The sequence below is a fragment of the Pollicipes pollicipes genome, unplaced genomic scaffold (assembly GCF_011947565.3).
Source record: "Pollicipes pollicipes isolate AB1234 unplaced genomic scaffold, Ppol_2.1 Scaffold_4740;HRSCAF=5597_pilon_pilon_pilon, whole genome shotgun sequence".
NCBI lineage: Eukaryota > Metazoa > Arthropoda > Thecostraca > Pollicipedomorpha > Pollicipedidae > Pollicipes > Pollicipes pollicipes.
The window spans coordinates 41551001-41568343 of NW_023596545.1; the positions used below are offsets into that span (position 1 = coordinate 41551001).

Consider the following 17343-nt stretch of genomic DNA (forward strand, 5'->3'; position numbering starts at 1 on the left):
CATTAAGGTTGATTCGTGGAGTGCAGGGAGGACTCGAATATTGTCCCTGTTACTCACTCTCCACGCCCGAGGGTTGATTAGAAAGGAACAGGGTATAACTAAACAAAGTACACTGGCGATGTTCCCGCAACTTATTTGTGTCGAAGTGGTGGAAAGCACACAGCTTTTACAAAGCTTTCAGTCCCATTTTACAACACTGTGGACGTCATCACCCATACACCAAGGAACGTCACACTTCTGTCTACCAATCACGTCCATCTCGCTGGAGCAGTTTGACCAATGGCGATGTTCGCGCACGCGCGCCGCACAAGCCAGTGGCCAATTATATGTTATGAACGAAACCCTTTCCCCAACCTATTTTGGGTGTATCGCATAAGGTAACTTATGATCACATTGGTCTGCCGTCATCACTGATAATGTCATAAGAAACCTAAACTCTAAAGACATAGACCAAGCAGCCCTCAATATTATAAAAAGGGTGTTAAGAATGTCGTGTAGATTTACATCTGCCTAGCAATTTGTCCTTCTCAGTTAAAAAGCCGTGCAATGCTGGAACGCTTTCTATGACAGTCATATCGCCAAATACAGCAGACGGACTGGAGCTGCTGACAATCGTGCAGTGCGTGACGCGCCTCGCTCTCGCCAGCGCGCTGGAAACAGAGCTCATAAAACGCAGGCTTGGGGAGCGTCGTCGCCATATCACGTGCGCTGCTGCCGCTTCCGGAGAGGTGCTTTTCCATTGCCATACAATTCCAATATGGTGTTCTGCGGTGTGGCCTTATCGCGAACAGCCGCGTCGATTGATACATGCATCGCGTTGCAGGACATCCATTCCTGTCCGACTTCAACACTGCCACCCACCTGGCCGAGGGAGAGGAGGCCAGGTCGATGACCGGAACCAAGCCGTACATGGGTGAGTGCGGAGACCCAAAGACGGGCCGAACGGCTCCACGCGTAACGCGACTGCCCCCTGGGGCGCCGATAAACGGCCGAATCAGCCGAACAACAGACGGCCTAATCGATCAGCTTTGAAATGGCTAATATGCTGCAATGGGCGTTTCTCATCATCATTTCCCATCAGTGTTTAAGTTGGGTCAGCTCATGTAGCTGTTGGTTTGAGAGATTCTACGCCTACCATGCTGCGTTCTCCGCCCACGGAGATAGCCCGGAATCGATCGAGATCGAGAATCGAGATACCGGGCTTGCGACAGATAGTTTCTCTGTCACGAGGTGCAATCAAGCCTGTTACATTATCACTCGGTAGTAGCGGCCTGCGCCCTGGGAGCCTAACCCGCGGCAGCCGGGCGGCAGTTGACCCCCCCCCCCCCTCCCCCTCCCGCCTTCCCCTTTGCATGCTGACGCCCCACCTAGCGGACGTCGCAACACCGCCCGTCCCACGGAACACCTCCCCACTGACACCACCCTGCTGACGCCCGCCGCAGCGCCGGAGATCTTCGACTGCCAGACGGAGGAGCGGGCCGGCTACAGCTTCGCGGTCGACTGGTGGTCGCTGGGTGTGGTGGCGCTCGAGCTGCGCCAGGGCGTGCGGCCGTTTGAGGTGCACGCCGGCACGCCGATCGGCGAGGTGCGCGACCGGTTGCGCGCGCCGCCCCGCTGTCCAGCCAGCAGCGAGCCAGGTTTTGGCACGCTCATCAGCAAGGTCAGCGCATAATCCCGGTGGGGGGAGGTGTTGTAGTGGTGGCTGTGTAGGGGGTTTGCGGGGGGGGGGGGGTAGGTGGTTGTAGCGGTGGCAGTGTGAGGGTTTGAGAGTAGGCGGCGGTCGGAGGTGTTGTAGCGGCGGCGGTGTGGGGGTTTGCGGGGCGCAGGTGTTGTAGTGGTGGCGGTGTAGGGGGGTTTGCGGGGCGTAGGTGTTGTAGCGGTGGCGGTGTTGGGGTTTGCGGGGCGTAGGTGTTGTAGCGGCGGCGGTGCAGGGGGTTTGCGAACAGGCGGCGGACGAGTGAGATGTCCGTGAAGCAGCGGCGGCGGCGGCAGGAGTCTGTAGGCTGTTTGCAGAGTTGAGAGGTACCAGTGTACGAGCGGGAGAGAGAGAGTCTTGTTTTAGGGGCGAGGTCAGGAGAGACGCGATAGCGGCAGGGTCAGGAGAGCCACGTGTACCAGTGGAAGGCTCGGTATGGATCGCAAACCCACATATTGGATTGCTCATGGCGTCCGGCACTAGAGCGTAGGGAGCGGGACCGAAAAGGAATAAATGGCTAGATGAGGGTAGACCCAATGTGACCTGGTGTTCCGGTCGACATCAGCTGGTTATTACCTCCGGTGTCGGTAACAGCTCTCAGCCGGTGTTACGGATGGCCTGCCGGGACGGAGAAGGAGCCACAACTACAATAACCCGTCGCCGCCGCGGCCGGGTGGGCGGTCTCCGCGCGCCAATAAAGCCACCACCGCCCGCGAAGACCGATGGCAGAAACAAGACGAATGACGCCGTGGCGTTACCGCGAACTCGAACTCTCCACGGCCGCCGCCAAACGAGCGCGGGCCGTCGTCAGCCGCCCGTAGTCGGCCTTTGACACGGTGGAGGGGCGAGGCGGGGGGCGTCGAGAACGGCGTCACCTGGCGTGGGCCGGCGAGGGTTAGCCGTCGGCGCACGCGACGCAAGCCACGATTGATGGATGAGCTGGGAGGGCGGCACAACAGCGCCCGTTTGTGAATAGGGATAAGGCGCGGAGCGTGCTTCATGGCTGAGCGCTGTGCTGTTGTTGGGAGGGGGTTAGACGGCGTCTGTCTGGGCCATCATTTATTTGCTCGCTGCGTCGTTTGGTGCTATGCAGTGATACATTTTCACACATTCACAAGTGAGTGGGTCTTTTTAACAACGCGTACGATATCTCACTGCGAGGTCGGCACACCGAGCAGTGGAGAAACATCGCACAACACACCGAGCAGTGGCGAAACATCGCACAACACACCGAGCAGTGGCGAAACATCGCACAACACACCGAGCAGTGGCGAAACATCGCACAACACACCGAGCAGTGGCGAAACATCGCACAACACACCGAGCAGCAGTTGCGAAACCTGGATACGGCGTTGATCTGATGATTACGAAAATAATTGTAAGCTTGTTTTGGATTTTATGATGATGCGTATTCTCTACGTCATTGCGAATTCCCACATTTTACGTGAAATAAAAAAGGTACCCGGCTTTGAGCGAATGTTTTGCTTTTTTCAAATATGTGAGGAGTTGCGGTGTACTCCCTGGCTTAATCTTTTATCTTGTTTATTGCAACGGTCTAATAATGAAGTGAAAGAAAACGATTTGCCCACCAAACTTCACGGGATTGCTATGATGTACCCATCCTGAGAAGTTTTGCCTTAACGCGGGCGCAGTGGTGGGTGAATGACCCTAGTGACACTTCTATCATGACAGCGTTTTAGCCCATATTATTGCTGCCGAAGATAGTGAGCAATGGTGACAGCCTTTGAGCTGTGCTTTTGTTTTCTTTTTGCTTTTGCTTTTTAGCTGAAAGCCGTTTCCACATTCACCATCATATTTTCCTCGTAAAAATGCGATCGGTAAAATTTGGTTAGGCTTAGTATCTTTGACTGTGAGTGGAAGTTTGTATACTGGACATAAATGAGCAGAGCGTACGCCATGCTTCTGAAAGTTGCCTTTGATGTTTTATGCCTCTTGCTCTAAAATGAAAATTGCCTAGGAATTAATCAAGCGGCTTTGTTCTGTGTTGGTGTTGGAAAGCGTGTTGCGTAGTATAACGTTAAGTCGGGGCTCATTCACCCGCGACCGATGTATTTGTACAGTATATTTGTACAGTATAGACACGGACCAAATCATTTCTGACTTTCATCTAGTGTGCGATCTGTGGGGGCCACACTTAAAGTGAGTCAGTTCCGTTCGCGCTGCTTTGACGTTTTAGGCTGCAGGTTTACTCAGAGTTATGTGTTTACTTTGTACTTTCCTTGGCCCGGCAGTAGAAATGGTGTCATTCGGTGATATATTTGACACCTATTTTGTAATGTTTAAATTTTTTGATTCACAATAATTTTCACTATTTGTACTTAGTGCGACTCCATCGCATGTTCTAGTGCCGTGGTAACTAGATTCGCGGGTTTGCTGCAGAGGTTTCTTGATAAATATAAATGTTTATAGGCATATGTGTTTGTAGGATATATATATATATATATATATATATATATATATATATATACATTATGTATAAAATGTCCATGTAGGTGTCACCCTCGGTGCATGTGTTGTTGGGCCACCCTAGTTCATGTGCTCTATAGCAAGCTTTATTATTGTGATAGATAAATGAAAGCCAAGCAGCTAGGTAGTACTTTTTAACTTTAAGATATCTAAAAGCATTTCTGTCTCCCCCCCCCCCCAATCAGCCAGCAGATGACCCCTTCCTCTGACCCTGACCAGCCAATGACCTCTTGGACCTCAGGTCAGCCAAGAACTGTCTGAACTGGGTGCAACAAGACTGTAGAGCGAACGCTTAGCTTCAGGCATTGCAATATCTGATCTCAAAGGCGGGTGTTACGGCAATGTATGTACGAGACAGCAGAATCCAGCAGCGCTCGCATTTTTCCAACAGCGGGGACCTTTGCCACGGGTGACCGTGGAGCGGCCTTTACGGCACGTTTAAGACCCTGCAACACTGCCTGGTTCGCTGGTAGCGACAGAATTGCCTCATAACTGGGAACACTGCGCCAGCGGATAGAGTCTGGCCAGTAACTTCGGGCTGCCTTGGTCCCAAAGTCAATTACTGGGGACGCTAAGCCCTCGCATTGGCCGCTTGCTCCGCTGCGCGGCAACTTAACATCTCGTGCGCTCTGCATGGATCACGCTGAAGCGACTCCTGCGAGGCAGCGCGGTTCTTGTGTTTCGAACGATGGCGTGCAGTACCATTTTGTGTCTTTTCAAAAAGGACCCATAGAGAAGCGTAACGCAGCGGCGAAGTATGTGAAGTTGGTGAGCACGTATCGGAGGAGTCATTGAAACGCCTGGGCATTTGTGGTGCGGTGTCATGGACCGACTCTTCGCACCGCAATGTCCACCGCAAGGACATTCAGAGTTACGCACGGAAGCTAAACGCGTTTCAGTGCACCGAGGGTGAACAGTGAACGTCCGAGGCTTTGGTTGGCACCCAGTCGTCTGTGGTGTGCGTGCCGTGGGTTGTGGCTCATAGTCAGCCAACAGTGGGCTGTAGTTTGCGGCCCGTGGTCTGCGGCCAGCGGTCTGCGGCCAGTGGTCTGTGGCCCGTGGTCTGTGGTTCGCGTTCTGTGACCCGTGGTCTGTGCGTCGTGGCTGGTTACTCATAGTTGGTGGTCCATCCTATTCCCATGTTCCTTAGCACATTTTCCGTGATCGGTGGTGTCTGATCTTTTCGTCACTTGCTCATGATTGGTGATCGGCTGTCCCTTGTCCGTATTTTGTGGTCCTTTGTCCCTTGTCCGTATTTCGTGGTCCGTTATCCATCGTTCGTTATCCATGTACGTTTCCCGTGGTTCGTTGCAGGTGTTCTGTGGCCAATCTGCCGTGATATGTTGTCTGCGGCCCCTTGTCCACAATCCGCAGCCCGCGGTCCCCGGTCCGCGGTCCTCGGTGCCCGGTCCGCGGTCCCCGGTCCGTGGTCCGCTGTTCTCGGTCCGCGGTCCCCGGTCCCCGGTCCGTGGTCCGCGGTTCTCGGTCCGTTGTCCGGATCCCTCGGAGCGCTCTCCTTGTCGGACCACCCTAGTTGTTTTTGTTTATGTTTTTGTGCTTTTGCGCATTTAGCCTGTGCTCTGTGCTACGCGACCAGTTGCTCTGCGGTCCGTGACCGACGGTGGCGGCGGCGGCGCAATCGGACGTGACCCGGTGCGGCCGGCCTGTATATACCGCCGGGACGGCCGGGTGATGAGACGGCCTCCCCGGCCGCGCCCGGGTCTTTTATCCGGCCGGCCGGCGGTCAGGTGTGATCAAGGTGATGAGTGTGCGAAGAGCGGCCCGTGCCCCGCGGCGGGCCGCCCTCATCCGATCAATACGGATTCAGAGAGCCGGCCGCTCGTCCTGCGCGGAGCCGGCAGGGTGCCGGGAGACCTGCCGCACACGGAGGACGGTGCGGGTCTGGACAGGGTACCAGGCGACCTGCCGCACACGGAGGACGGTGCTGGTCCGAACAGGGTACCGGGCGACCTGCCGCACACGGAGGACGGTGCGGGTCCGGACAGGGTACCGGGCGACCTGCCGCACACGGAGGACGGTGCGGTCCGGACAGCGTGTACCGAGCGACATGCCGCACGCCGAGGACGGTGTGGGTCCGGACAGGGTACCGGGCGACCTGCCGCACACGGAGGACGGTGCGGGTCCGGACAGGGTACCGGGTGACCTACCGCACACGGAGGACGGTGCGGGTCCGGACAGGGTGCCGGGCGACCTGCCGCACACGGAGGACGGTGCGGGTCCGGACAGGGTACCAGGCGACCTACCGCACACGGAGGACGGTGCGGGTCCGGACAGGGTACCGGGCGATCTACCGCACACGGAGGACGGTGCGGGTCCGGACAGGGTACCGCGGTGGTCGCAACACGCGTGGGAGGGGGCCGGACAGTGGCTGCTCGGTGAAGGTGATCACTAATGGCTCATTCACGACGGCGTTTAACAGTGCCTCCCAGCGGACGTGAGGACGTCGATTCGAAGGAGGCCCTGCCGAACTACAGACGTGTGGGACGTTAGTCTGGACTGGAGACGCCGAGGGCTGGTCCAGTCCGGAGATGAGCGGAACGGTTGCATGTCATGGGACTTTGGGATACGCCCATTTCAGTACCGTCACGGTTAACCCAAGCCGGCCGGTGCATGCGTGGTGGTGGTGATTGTTGGTCACAAGGCAAACGAATCGACCATGCCAATAAGGATGTCTGACACGCGTTCCCATTCGCCTTGTCTCCCCTGGCGTCTTTACAACAAAAGAATTGTCACTTCACTGCGCCACGCTCTTCATCCGCCTCTTGGCGAGACCCTCACCCCCGCCGTCTGCGTGTCCGGCAGCTGCTGCGTCAGGAGCCAGAGCGCCGCGTCGCCTCGCTGGAGCGCATCAGAACACTGCCCTACCTGCAAGACGTCGACTTCGACGCGGTTTACAGCAAGCAGATACCGGTGCCCTTTATACCGCCGGTAAGGACCTGACGCTGGCGCCGCTGGCAGGGTGGTGTGGTGTGGTGTGGTCTGGTCTGGTCTGGTCCGATCTGGACTGGACTGGACTGGACTGGACTAGTCTTACAAACCTCGTTCTCAAAGTTGACCTGGTACGGTATGGCATGATGGGTCATGGTCTTCTCTGTCCTGGATATGGCCTCTGGGCTGGTATTTCACGATACATGGTGGTAGTGATTCCTAACCAGCGGCAAATCTGGTTAAGACTTCCCGGTGTAGACTTGTTTTCTGGCTTTGTATCGTGCGGCGTAATACCGTCTGACCTGGTTAGGACTTCCTGTTGCGGCCTAATCAGGCGTAATTTTAGCGGCGCGATGTGGCATGAGGAGGCGTCGCCTGGTATCTTCACGTTTAATCTACACCAATCTTAGCGGGCACGATCTCTCCCGTTTGTTCTCTCATGATCTGATCTGACGGTAGAGTTTCTGGTGGGGCCTGTGCGGTCCGGACTGTTCTCATTCTGTCCGCTCTGCTAGTGTCGCGTCGTCACGTGGAATAGGAGGTGAACAGGATACCCGCAGGACGGTACAGTGGGTACGAATGAGGCCACATGGGCTCAGACCTATGTACATGCATTGTCTTGCGTGACCAATACCGCGGGAATTCCAAATAAGCTGGCTTCGTATTGCATCCAGCTGTTATTTTTCCGGGCCCCGTGGATTATTCCAGCCGCGCATGCCCAACGAAAACCCGAAAACATAACTAAAAACCCAATGTTTTTGTGCCTGTCGAGGCTGCGTCGCGACTGCTGGTACCTTTGGTTCTTGTGATGCCTTATAGCAATGGGTCGAGAAAGATGCGTGAATTCGCGTAGATGCTTTGCGAGTCACACAGCGGTCTCGTGGCCGACAAATTCCTGCAACACAAACATCAGCAGCTCCAGCCATCTAAAGCATGCGTCTAAAAATAACGTACCCAAACACACCGCGGGGACTACCCAGCTGAGCCACATGGGCAACAGCGAGATGACCTGAACTTGACTGTGAGTCCACCGAAAGAGAGGACTGCTTCAGTCACGGCTATTCATGCCATTTTTGTGGGCAGTGCACAGGTTTGTGTTGGGCGCTGCGTGCTGGCTGTATGCGTTTTCAATCAGTTGAGCCTTCACCCCTTTCTTGTGGTGGCCGCACCCCTGGGCTAAGCAACCGTCAGATAAGAAACGGCGTATTTGGCTTTTATGTTTGACGTTAAAATGCGACCTATCGCGAATTCAACGAAGCCAGTTTCATTTTCACGCTTCCGCTCGTTTTTTGTCACCTCAGCGGAAACTCATTTTAAAAGGCAAACGAGAGTCCATAAGCTGTTTGGACGCAAGCACGATGTCGGCGAGAGAATATTTGCTGGAGGTCGACGCCTGCTGGTGACCTGCGGGGTGACCTGCTGGTGACACGCCGGATGACCTGCCCGGACCCCAACTCTGTGTGCGGCCTCCGTCGATGCACTTGCCAGCCAGAGGGAGGTGGGGGGGGGGGGGGCGTGTCGTCCGGTGTTTGTACGGGGGGGGGGCGTGTCGTCCGGTGTTTGAGCGCCGCGAGTCGTAGGGTCTGCAGCTGCGGAGCTGGGGTTCCTCTGGAACATGTTCTGTCAACACGTCACAGGGGACGATTGATAACGCCAAAGCGCTTCCGGCGTTAGCAAAAGGCAGACGCTTCCCAGCGCTGTATTTGGATCGAGGTGCCCAGCGCAGACTTGACAGAGCTGACAGCTGTGATGGATCGTTTGGGCCGTGATGACAATCGAGCTTTGTCGTTTATCAACGTTCAGTCGAGTCTTATGTCGCGACTGAGCGATTACAGCGTACATAAATGATGTCTCGGTCGAATGCGCGAAGATTAAGACTCGGTGGCAGGTGGGCCCACCGCAACATAGCCTTGCACGGAACAAGACGCACGGTAAAAAGTGTAGTGTGCTATTGGGGAGGTCGCACTTGGGGAGTCCCCAGACCCTCAACTTTAAAAGGAATACAGTTCAAATTCGGAGAGAACCCTGTTTCTTTGGTGTATTTGGGGATAGGTCCCACCATTTTTTCTCGCTCAGACGCTTAACTTATCTTAGGGGACTGCACCCCTGCGCACGATGAAAAGCAGACACCAAGCGACGTTGAGCTACATGATGTGAATCTAGTGCTAATATCAATGTATTATTTGGAAGATTTTCCTTTTATCTAGCAAGAACTTTCACTCAATTAGACGCGCTTTAACGCAAAATTTGAACAGCTGTTTTGCGTTTGTAGCACCAATAAGGCGTAATGAAATACTCCCCTTTCTGATGTAATTCGCACACATGCGTCAGCTGGTAAGATGATGCTGAACTAGTTCGCCTTCTATTCGTCTTTAATGCACATAGGATGCTACCTTGATGGCTGGGTGACTCAGAAAGCATAACAGAACATGAAAACCGCTAAGGGTGTTTTGAAAGCTTGAAATTTCATGCGGCTGATAGATGTGGGAATAAGAGGGGACAAGGTCTCGGTCTAATACGATCCTCGGAAGTCCCCACTGGGTATTTTATGCCGATGGATTCATGCCGCCTTCCTCACGTGCTGACTCATTTTTCGAGAAGTAGTTCATCAACGCTGCGATGTTCAGCTCGTGGATTTGGACGTGCCAGCTGCTCTGAGAACGGTGGAAAAGCCGTGTGGGTTCTCAGCGGGCTCGCGCCGAACCCCTGGGGATAAGCCCTCCCAAACTTGCCCACTGTTTATACAGCTCAGTGCCGACGGCCAGATCCACAAATTTTGGTTCGCTTCCGCGACAACAGAATAAGGCCACCAGAGTGCGCCAAGCTTACTGACGATTTTGTCGATCCCCTGCTGCGGCAAGCACATGGTCGTCGCCACACAAATATAGGTAGGTTGTCAAATATGACGCACAAAATCCTGGCAGGCCAAAACTATGATAGGCTTCTGTACTGCTCACATTCAGCACTGTTCTACCGTGCGGAGCCGGTGCAACACAGCACCAAGGGCGGAGTGCAACATGTATTAATGAGCTCAATTGTGTTACTTCTCTGCAAATATAAGACCGTTCTTCCACTACTACGTAACTGTACTCGTGCATGGATGCATCACATACCCCATGGAAGTCCACTGTGCTGGCGTGCCTCCTTACCTTTGTTTTCTGTGGAGTTTATTCGCTTCCCTCTTCATGGACCGGTTGTCATATTCGATTAACCCGACTGAAGTTGCAAATGTCTTCAGCGTGATAGTAGACAAGTTGCTTCGCCAATACGCATATTCAGAGACATTTTAAACATTGGTTACACTCACTTACTTACGTGATACCCATTCTCGATAGCCAGCCATTCCTTTGGCCATATTTGCTGTGGTTTAGCGTTTAGGCATTTAAGCAGAACAAATATCTTAAATCCATTCGAGCCGCGTGGTTCGTCTTTTTTCTGCAAATTGGATGCCCAAATGAGGGTCATTTAAGTCTTCACTTTGGGATGCCTCGACCGGGCCTACGCCACGCACGCCATCCGATCACGTGACCCTGATTTCACTACGAATCCACCCGGTCCGGATGCCGGCGCATCCCATAAACTTCACGAAAGGTCGTAACCGAGCTCCTGGGACAACCCAGCCACCTCTCCACACCAGACGTGACATTCAGACACGTGGCCGGCACGTGACGGTGGGTGCCGTGCTTCCTTCCGTCAGGCGGGACGACGCGACACGGAAATGTCAATCCAAAGGTCCCGTTGGCGGAACGAGCCTGTTGGGTCCGTCGTACATCCTCATTTCTATTCGGTGCACTACGCTGGGGCTCCTGCAAGAGGCGGGGCGGATCTCTGAAGTTCACGGAGTCTTTGAAAGTTCGGAGCGGCGGATGTCTTGTGACTATAATGCACCGTTTTTCCGTCGCCTTATCGCCGCGTTCGATGGGCCGAGCTGAGCAAACATTTTTTGCAGCGCTGTATCGAACGCCAACCTTGGAAAGTTGTAGATGTGCTTTGACTGAGATACATCCTTCAAGAACGAAGCAGGAAAGTTCAGAAATTTGCTGACAGCACCATGTCATCGCGTGGAGTGTTCGTGTACCTGGTAAACATCCCGCAGCGCACCGATGCTTGCTTCCTTTGCTTCCTTGCCTTCCGCGCCTGTCTTTGTTTTTTTTTTGCGTAATTCAAGGAGTGGGCTTCGATTCATATTATTTCTAAGTTTTTTTTACAAAAATGTAGGAAAGAGTCCACTTTTACACGGATGCAATTTTTTCATTCTTCCTCGTGGCAGCGTCGCCATGGAGGCTGCAGCTGGGTAACTTGAGGCCACATTTTCAATATGTTGTCCTGAATTGAGGGGTAACTATAGACATCGGGGTGAGCCAATTATATTTCTTTTTTTTGTGCGTCAAGTGTGCAGTGCTTGCTGTGCGGGCCATGACCCCCACCATCCGATGGCGCAATTCCAGGCAACGGCAGAAATTAGCAGCGAAAGCCTAACGCGCCGCAATGCTCGGCACGGTCCGTCCTGCCATCCGACGTCAACTGACCCTTTGCGCGGCCGCTGTGACCGGTCGTAAGCCATACCTGTCGAGGTCAAACAGCGAGCGCCCGAAGCGACTCGAACCCACCCCGCCACGGATGGTGAATCAGGACACAGACTCTCTAACGAACTGAGCCCCCAGGACGGCCAGGCGCCCCTCGCGACTAAGCGTGATATTATGTCACTGATTCGTTGGAATAAGATTTCGTAAGACAACAGAGTTGGGAAAGAATTCTGTATTTTTGTGCGGCATCATAGTTGGGGTTATGGGACAGCTCGGGGATAAAATGAGAAACCATATAAGCGACAATTTTGTCGAAACAAATTTTAACCAAGGTCCGTGCTGAACATAGATTATGACTAGCATTCTTAAACCACTGCCTCACTATCTTAATACATCTTCAACGGATCCGTTTTGCCTCGGTCCGTTATCTAAATAGCACGAAAAGACCTTTGCCGTGTCGTGCGACTCCACGGCTGTGGGCCGCCCCGTAACCAAGCTGACACTATCAAGCCAACGGCGAAATGGCCCTCGTTGGTGAGCCAAATATGAACCAAATATTCTGGGAGGCGAACTTACCACTATGCGTTTCAGCACATCACAAATGTGGTCGACGGAACTTCAGCGCTCTACCGAAGTTGGGCTTCCGGCAGGACGATCGGTGTCTGCGCGGCAATACGCGTTCTTCTTGCCAGCATTTTACGCATTGCAGTCAACGGGCTCTAGAAAGGCGATGTCTGCGAATTTCCTCTTTGCCAGCTATTTTGCCAAAAGGCATCACCTGTGATAAAAACGTAAGACGTTTTGTTGAGCTCGGATCAGCACATGGCATCATGAATTTGAACAGTGGTATCGTTTGACAGCCTTACGCCTTTCGGGGAAATAATGCGAGAAAAGTTGAGCCTTGTCCAGAATGGTGTGCCAATGTGCTTTAAAGTAGGCAGGTAGCTGAGTTCTACCGTTTGAGGCTGATTCATTGATTCGAAATTTAATCAGACTTTCATGTTTCAATGGTTTCAGGTTTCAGGCGAATCGCTGTCTGCAGCATACTAATGATACTATCTAATAATGCACAATCCTACACATCTCAATCAGACATGTTTTGTAGAATGCTCGTTTGTCGCTTTGCTATGCTGATGAAAAAAAAGTACACATGAAATGCATACGGCCTGCGTAATATGACATACATTCATTCAACGCAAAATCACCAGCGCCTCATGCAGTGCAACAACAATTTGATAAAATGCATGCATGTGGTAGTTGTATCCATAGCAGATGCATTTTCTACACTACTGTTACAGCGAACTCTTTTATACCATTGTATATGCTGAGCATCTTTATGTATCCGATTAAAGCAGTAAATTGCTTTTAGCTTCAATCTCACACAACTATTGATCAATGTGATTGTTCATTATATTATGAGTTGTTGAGCACATTTGGATCGACAAATTTGGCACATTTGGATCGGCACATTTGAAAAAATCGTGACTTTTATAGAGCAACATTTTACACGGATCCAATCCAAGGATAAAAAATAAAATTGGTAGTAGATGGTGTGATTTGATGATATGGCTTGGTTTCTTAACCCCGTCACTGGATCCGTTAATGTAGCCGGATGTTTTCCACACAGAAAGTAAGCACATATGTAGTCGTACAGAGAAGAGCACATACCAACACTGCAGCACCTCCTATCCTCGTAATATAACTTCTGTTTGCTCTCGCCGCCAGACGACACGTAACAGCTGGGCGGATAAGCGATGCAATAGGCTTTACACAGCCAGGGTCATAAGACACGCAAAGGTCTGAGAGGTGTTTGACTGAAAAGCTCCCGAGCGCGGGAATGACCGGATTCCTTCATGACTAGCCCTGTCTTCGTTGCCCACAACCAAAGCTCCGTGCCGTCGTGCATTTCCCGCCATGAAAGTGTGTCATTGTCCTATGGTGGCCTCTAGAGGGTCGCCTTTGCTTTCAGATCAGCAAAGGGCACGTGCCTCCAGTGTCCCCACCCCCCCCCCCCCCCATTCTTTCCGGATCCTTTTTGATGACTGCTATGCTGCTTAATTTAGGAATTTATTTTTAAATGAAACAAATATTACAAACAGAAGTAGTCTTTCACCAAATTAAAGTGCCGCTAAATCTGTTTAGAAAACAAATTGTTTAGGAGGGAAGGTCGTCGGGACATCGGCTCTGTCCCGCCTCCCCAATCACATTACAGAAATTGACACCCCTGGCTCAAGGTCAATCATTACGTATAACATCCTGTATCATTCTCCCGTTCGGGATTTTTTCAGTGACGATTACCGGCAAATACACCTCCGTTACATCGTACATTGTAAGAACATCATTCCATTGGCAGTCGCCCTGACGGTGGTTACCGGAAAAAACTGCGAGATATCCCCTCAAGTGTGCGCTTTACTGGGTCGCAGAGAGAAACTCGCTGAACTGCGATCCGACCTACGAGCTGGAGGAGATGATCATCGAGTCCAGACCGCTGCACAAGAAGAAGAAGCGCCTCCTGAAGCAGCGGTCCGTGCGGGAGGGCCTGGGTCAGCAGGCGGAACAGGTGAGCGCCGGTAACGGTGAGAGCGCCGGGCGCAGTTGGTGCATTTGCCAGTAGCGGGAGCGGCGGGCGCGGCGGTCATTTGGTGCATGTTGCCAGTAGCGGGAGCGGCGGGCGCGGCGGTCATTGGTGCATGTTGCCAGTAGCGGGAGCGGCGGGCGCGGCGAGTTGGTGCATGTTGCCAGTAGCGGAGCGGCGGGCGCGGCGGTCAGTTGGTGCATGTTGCCAGTAGCGGGAGCGGGCGGGCGCGGCGGTCAGTTGGTGCATGTTGCCAGTAGCGGGAGCGGCGGGCGCGGCGGAGTCAGTTAGTGCATGTTGCCAGTAGCGGGAGCGGCGGGCGCGGCGGTCATTGGTGCATGTTGCCAGTAGCGGGGCGGCGGGCGCGGCGGTCAGTTGGTGCATGTTGCCAGTAGCGGGAGCGGCGGGCGGCGGCAGTCAGTTGGTGCATGTTGCCAGTAGCGGGAGCGGCGGGCGCGGCGTCGTTGGTGCATGTTGCCAGTAGCGGAGCGGCGGGCGCGGGCGGTCAGTTGGTGGTGCGTGCCGGCTAGCAGGAGTAGCGAGGCGGCGGTTATTGGTTGCGTGTTGCTAGTAGAGAAAGTAGCTGAGGCGGCAGTCAGTTGGTGCGTGTCGTCAGCAGCGGGAGGGGCTGGATCAGCGCCTGCCAGCAAAAAGGAGAGACCGGGGCGGCCGTCCGGGCTGATGAGCGTTGTCGGCAGTCAAAGTTTTTGAGGTAGTGGGCAGCGCTGGTGAGCGTCGCCAACGATGAGAGGACCTGGGGCAACAGTTACAGCCGGCGAGCGCCGCCAACGGCTGTGGGAGGCTAGGCAAGCTGGCAGAGGTCGTGTCATCAACAGCCTCGCGTTTCGTTCTGCACTCTTAGGCTGTTAACCAGTTTATCCGTGTGAGTTGTGCATGGTTGTGTGGACACGCGATGTCTCGTTGCTCTTCAGGAGGGCATTTTGGATGATCATTCCTTAGACCTGTCGGCCGTTTTACTATTCGTTTCGAATTGGTCTTATGCAGATACTACAGTTTCCCAAGGTGTCGTCCTAGTCGATTATGCTATTATTCGCGCTTGATATTCGCATAACCTATTAAGTTGCGTTGCGTTTTGTGTGTTAAAATGATGCTAACGACAAGCGCGATGGTCATCCGTATTTCTGGACTGAGCTTGGTATAACCGCAACCCATACTTCCAGCGCTGCTCCGACATAGAATGTTCATCCATCACAAGGGCACGTCCAGCTGCGGTTCAGCAGTGACTCTCGTTCTCGTGTGACCACCCGCCGCATGCCCGGCAGACGGAGGACCCGCTTCAGCAGCGGCTGCAGACGGTGGCCGGTGACTTCTTCGTCTACGACCGCGAGAAGGAGCTGGCGCAGCGGCAGCGCGACCGACTGGAGGAGGCCTGGGAGCGCGAGCTGGCCGAGAGCATGCAGCAGTCGTCGCCCATCTCGCAGGTGGACAGCGCGGTCATCGAGCGAATCCGCGCCGACCTGCTGAGCGAAGGGCGTCGTCTGACCGAGGCCGAGCGCGCCGCCGGCAGCAGGACCGTGCAGGCGTTGCAGGACATGCAACTGGGACGGCCGGCGGCTACCGAGGCGACGGCGTCCGCCAGCAGTCACATCAGCACGCCCGCGCGCCGCCGCACCCGCCTCCAGCACCAGATGACCGTCACCTAGACGGGTCACCGGCCCGGGGAACTAAGGGGGTTGGGGCGGGGTGGGGTTGGAGTACAGCGGGCTGCGTGGTGTCGGGTGTTGGGGGACGGATTGGGGTTGGTGAGACAATGTGTTGAAGTGACCTATCTGATGGGGACACTGCGTGCCGTGGGCTCGTGGGCTGCGTTTGGTCACTGGACGGAATGTGTGGTGCTGAAGTGACGGAGTCCCCCACGCGAAACAGCGGGGAGCACCCGTTCGTGTATGGAGTTGGTACCACCTGCGTACCTTCATAACGTGTACCCTATGCTGCTCTGTGGGTCACATCAGGTGACCTGGTGTGTTTCTGAACGATGTCGTGCCTTCCGGGCTCTATCATTAGCGTGCAAGCCGAATCGGTTCCTTTTAAAATAACTCAGCCCTGTTCGGAATTAAAAAGCGACCTGTGACTGTTCTGGTCCCCTGGTGGATGCCTGTGAAGACTTTCAGACTCGCTGCACCACGCAGAAGCTCGTGATCTATGAAGCGGTGTGGCAAGCTGTGTTTCCCGTCGAGCGACGGGAACGATAGCCAAAAGCCCCGAGTAGCCTGTACAAGCTGTTGGGCCGGTGAGTCGTTTTATTCTTGTTAGAAATAGACCTGGTACCGGAAACGACGATACCCGCCTACTGAACAGAACGTGTTGACTGAGTTGACGCGGTCGGCGTCCGACAACAACACTCCTAGATGAAGACTGGACATTTGAAGACAGCTGCGCTAACCACAAAACCCTTGATGCATCTTCTATTTGCAGCTTGCGTCCAAGCAGGGGCCTGAGACGGCTTTGGTGTTTTCTTGCTACTAAATGATTCTTCATTTGAAATATGAATTTAGAAAAGGCTGCATTTATGTTATATGTTATGCATTACGTGTGATCACTGCTCAGCGTGAGCCCTGATCCCAAAATCCGTACATTCGGAAGGTTCGGATTTAAATCATTAAAGAAAACTATAGTTATAAAACACTCTTTGTTGGCGTGTTTTTTGCATTATTCGTGGTTGAACATTTGAGCGTCTTTGTTTTAATAGTCAGTGTTCATCAGCCTATCAAAACGCCTCCGCGTCGGCCCATTGAGCACGAACGCACTTTTCAAAATTCAATAATGGCCCACACCTGCTGATATCTCGCCAACGGCGTGTTAGCCGCTGAACGCGGGAAAATTGAGGCCGTCATCTCTAGCTGCTAGACCACCACTGTGATGGGTGGACATTAACCTGATGTGAGACAGGCAATCTAAATGTTCGTCAATTCTCAACAAAACATGGCAGGACAGCACGTGCTTGAGATTTGAATTGCGTTTATTATTCCTTTTCCTGCTCTTTTCAAATTGATCCTAAAAGTGAAACACCCTGTAGATGGAACTGCATCAACAGACCTTGGTTGTGGATGATTGAAAAGAAAACTGATGAATCCGGGCACTGAGCTGAG

General features: G+C 53.5%; 1 protein-coding gene across 1 annotated transcript in view; it reads left to right on the forward strand.

Annotated features, from left to right (window-relative positions):
* LOC119098786 (serine/threonine-protein kinase 32B) overlaps window positions 1-15897 on the forward strand; it is an 81890-nt gene extending 65993 nt beyond the window's left edge. The window contains exons 6-10 of the mRNA XM_037221827.1: window positions 824-913; window positions 1443-1660; window positions 7007-7132; window positions 14084-14218; window positions 15517-15897. Coding sequence (XP_037077722.1) covers window positions 824-913; window positions 1443-1660; window positions 7007-7132; window positions 14084-14218; window positions 15517-15897 — 950 coding nt within the window. The remainder of the gene's footprint in view (window positions 1-823; window positions 914-1442; window positions 1661-7006; window positions 7133-14083; window positions 14219-15516) is intronic.
* Window positions 15898-17343: the final 1446 nt, after the last annotated feature.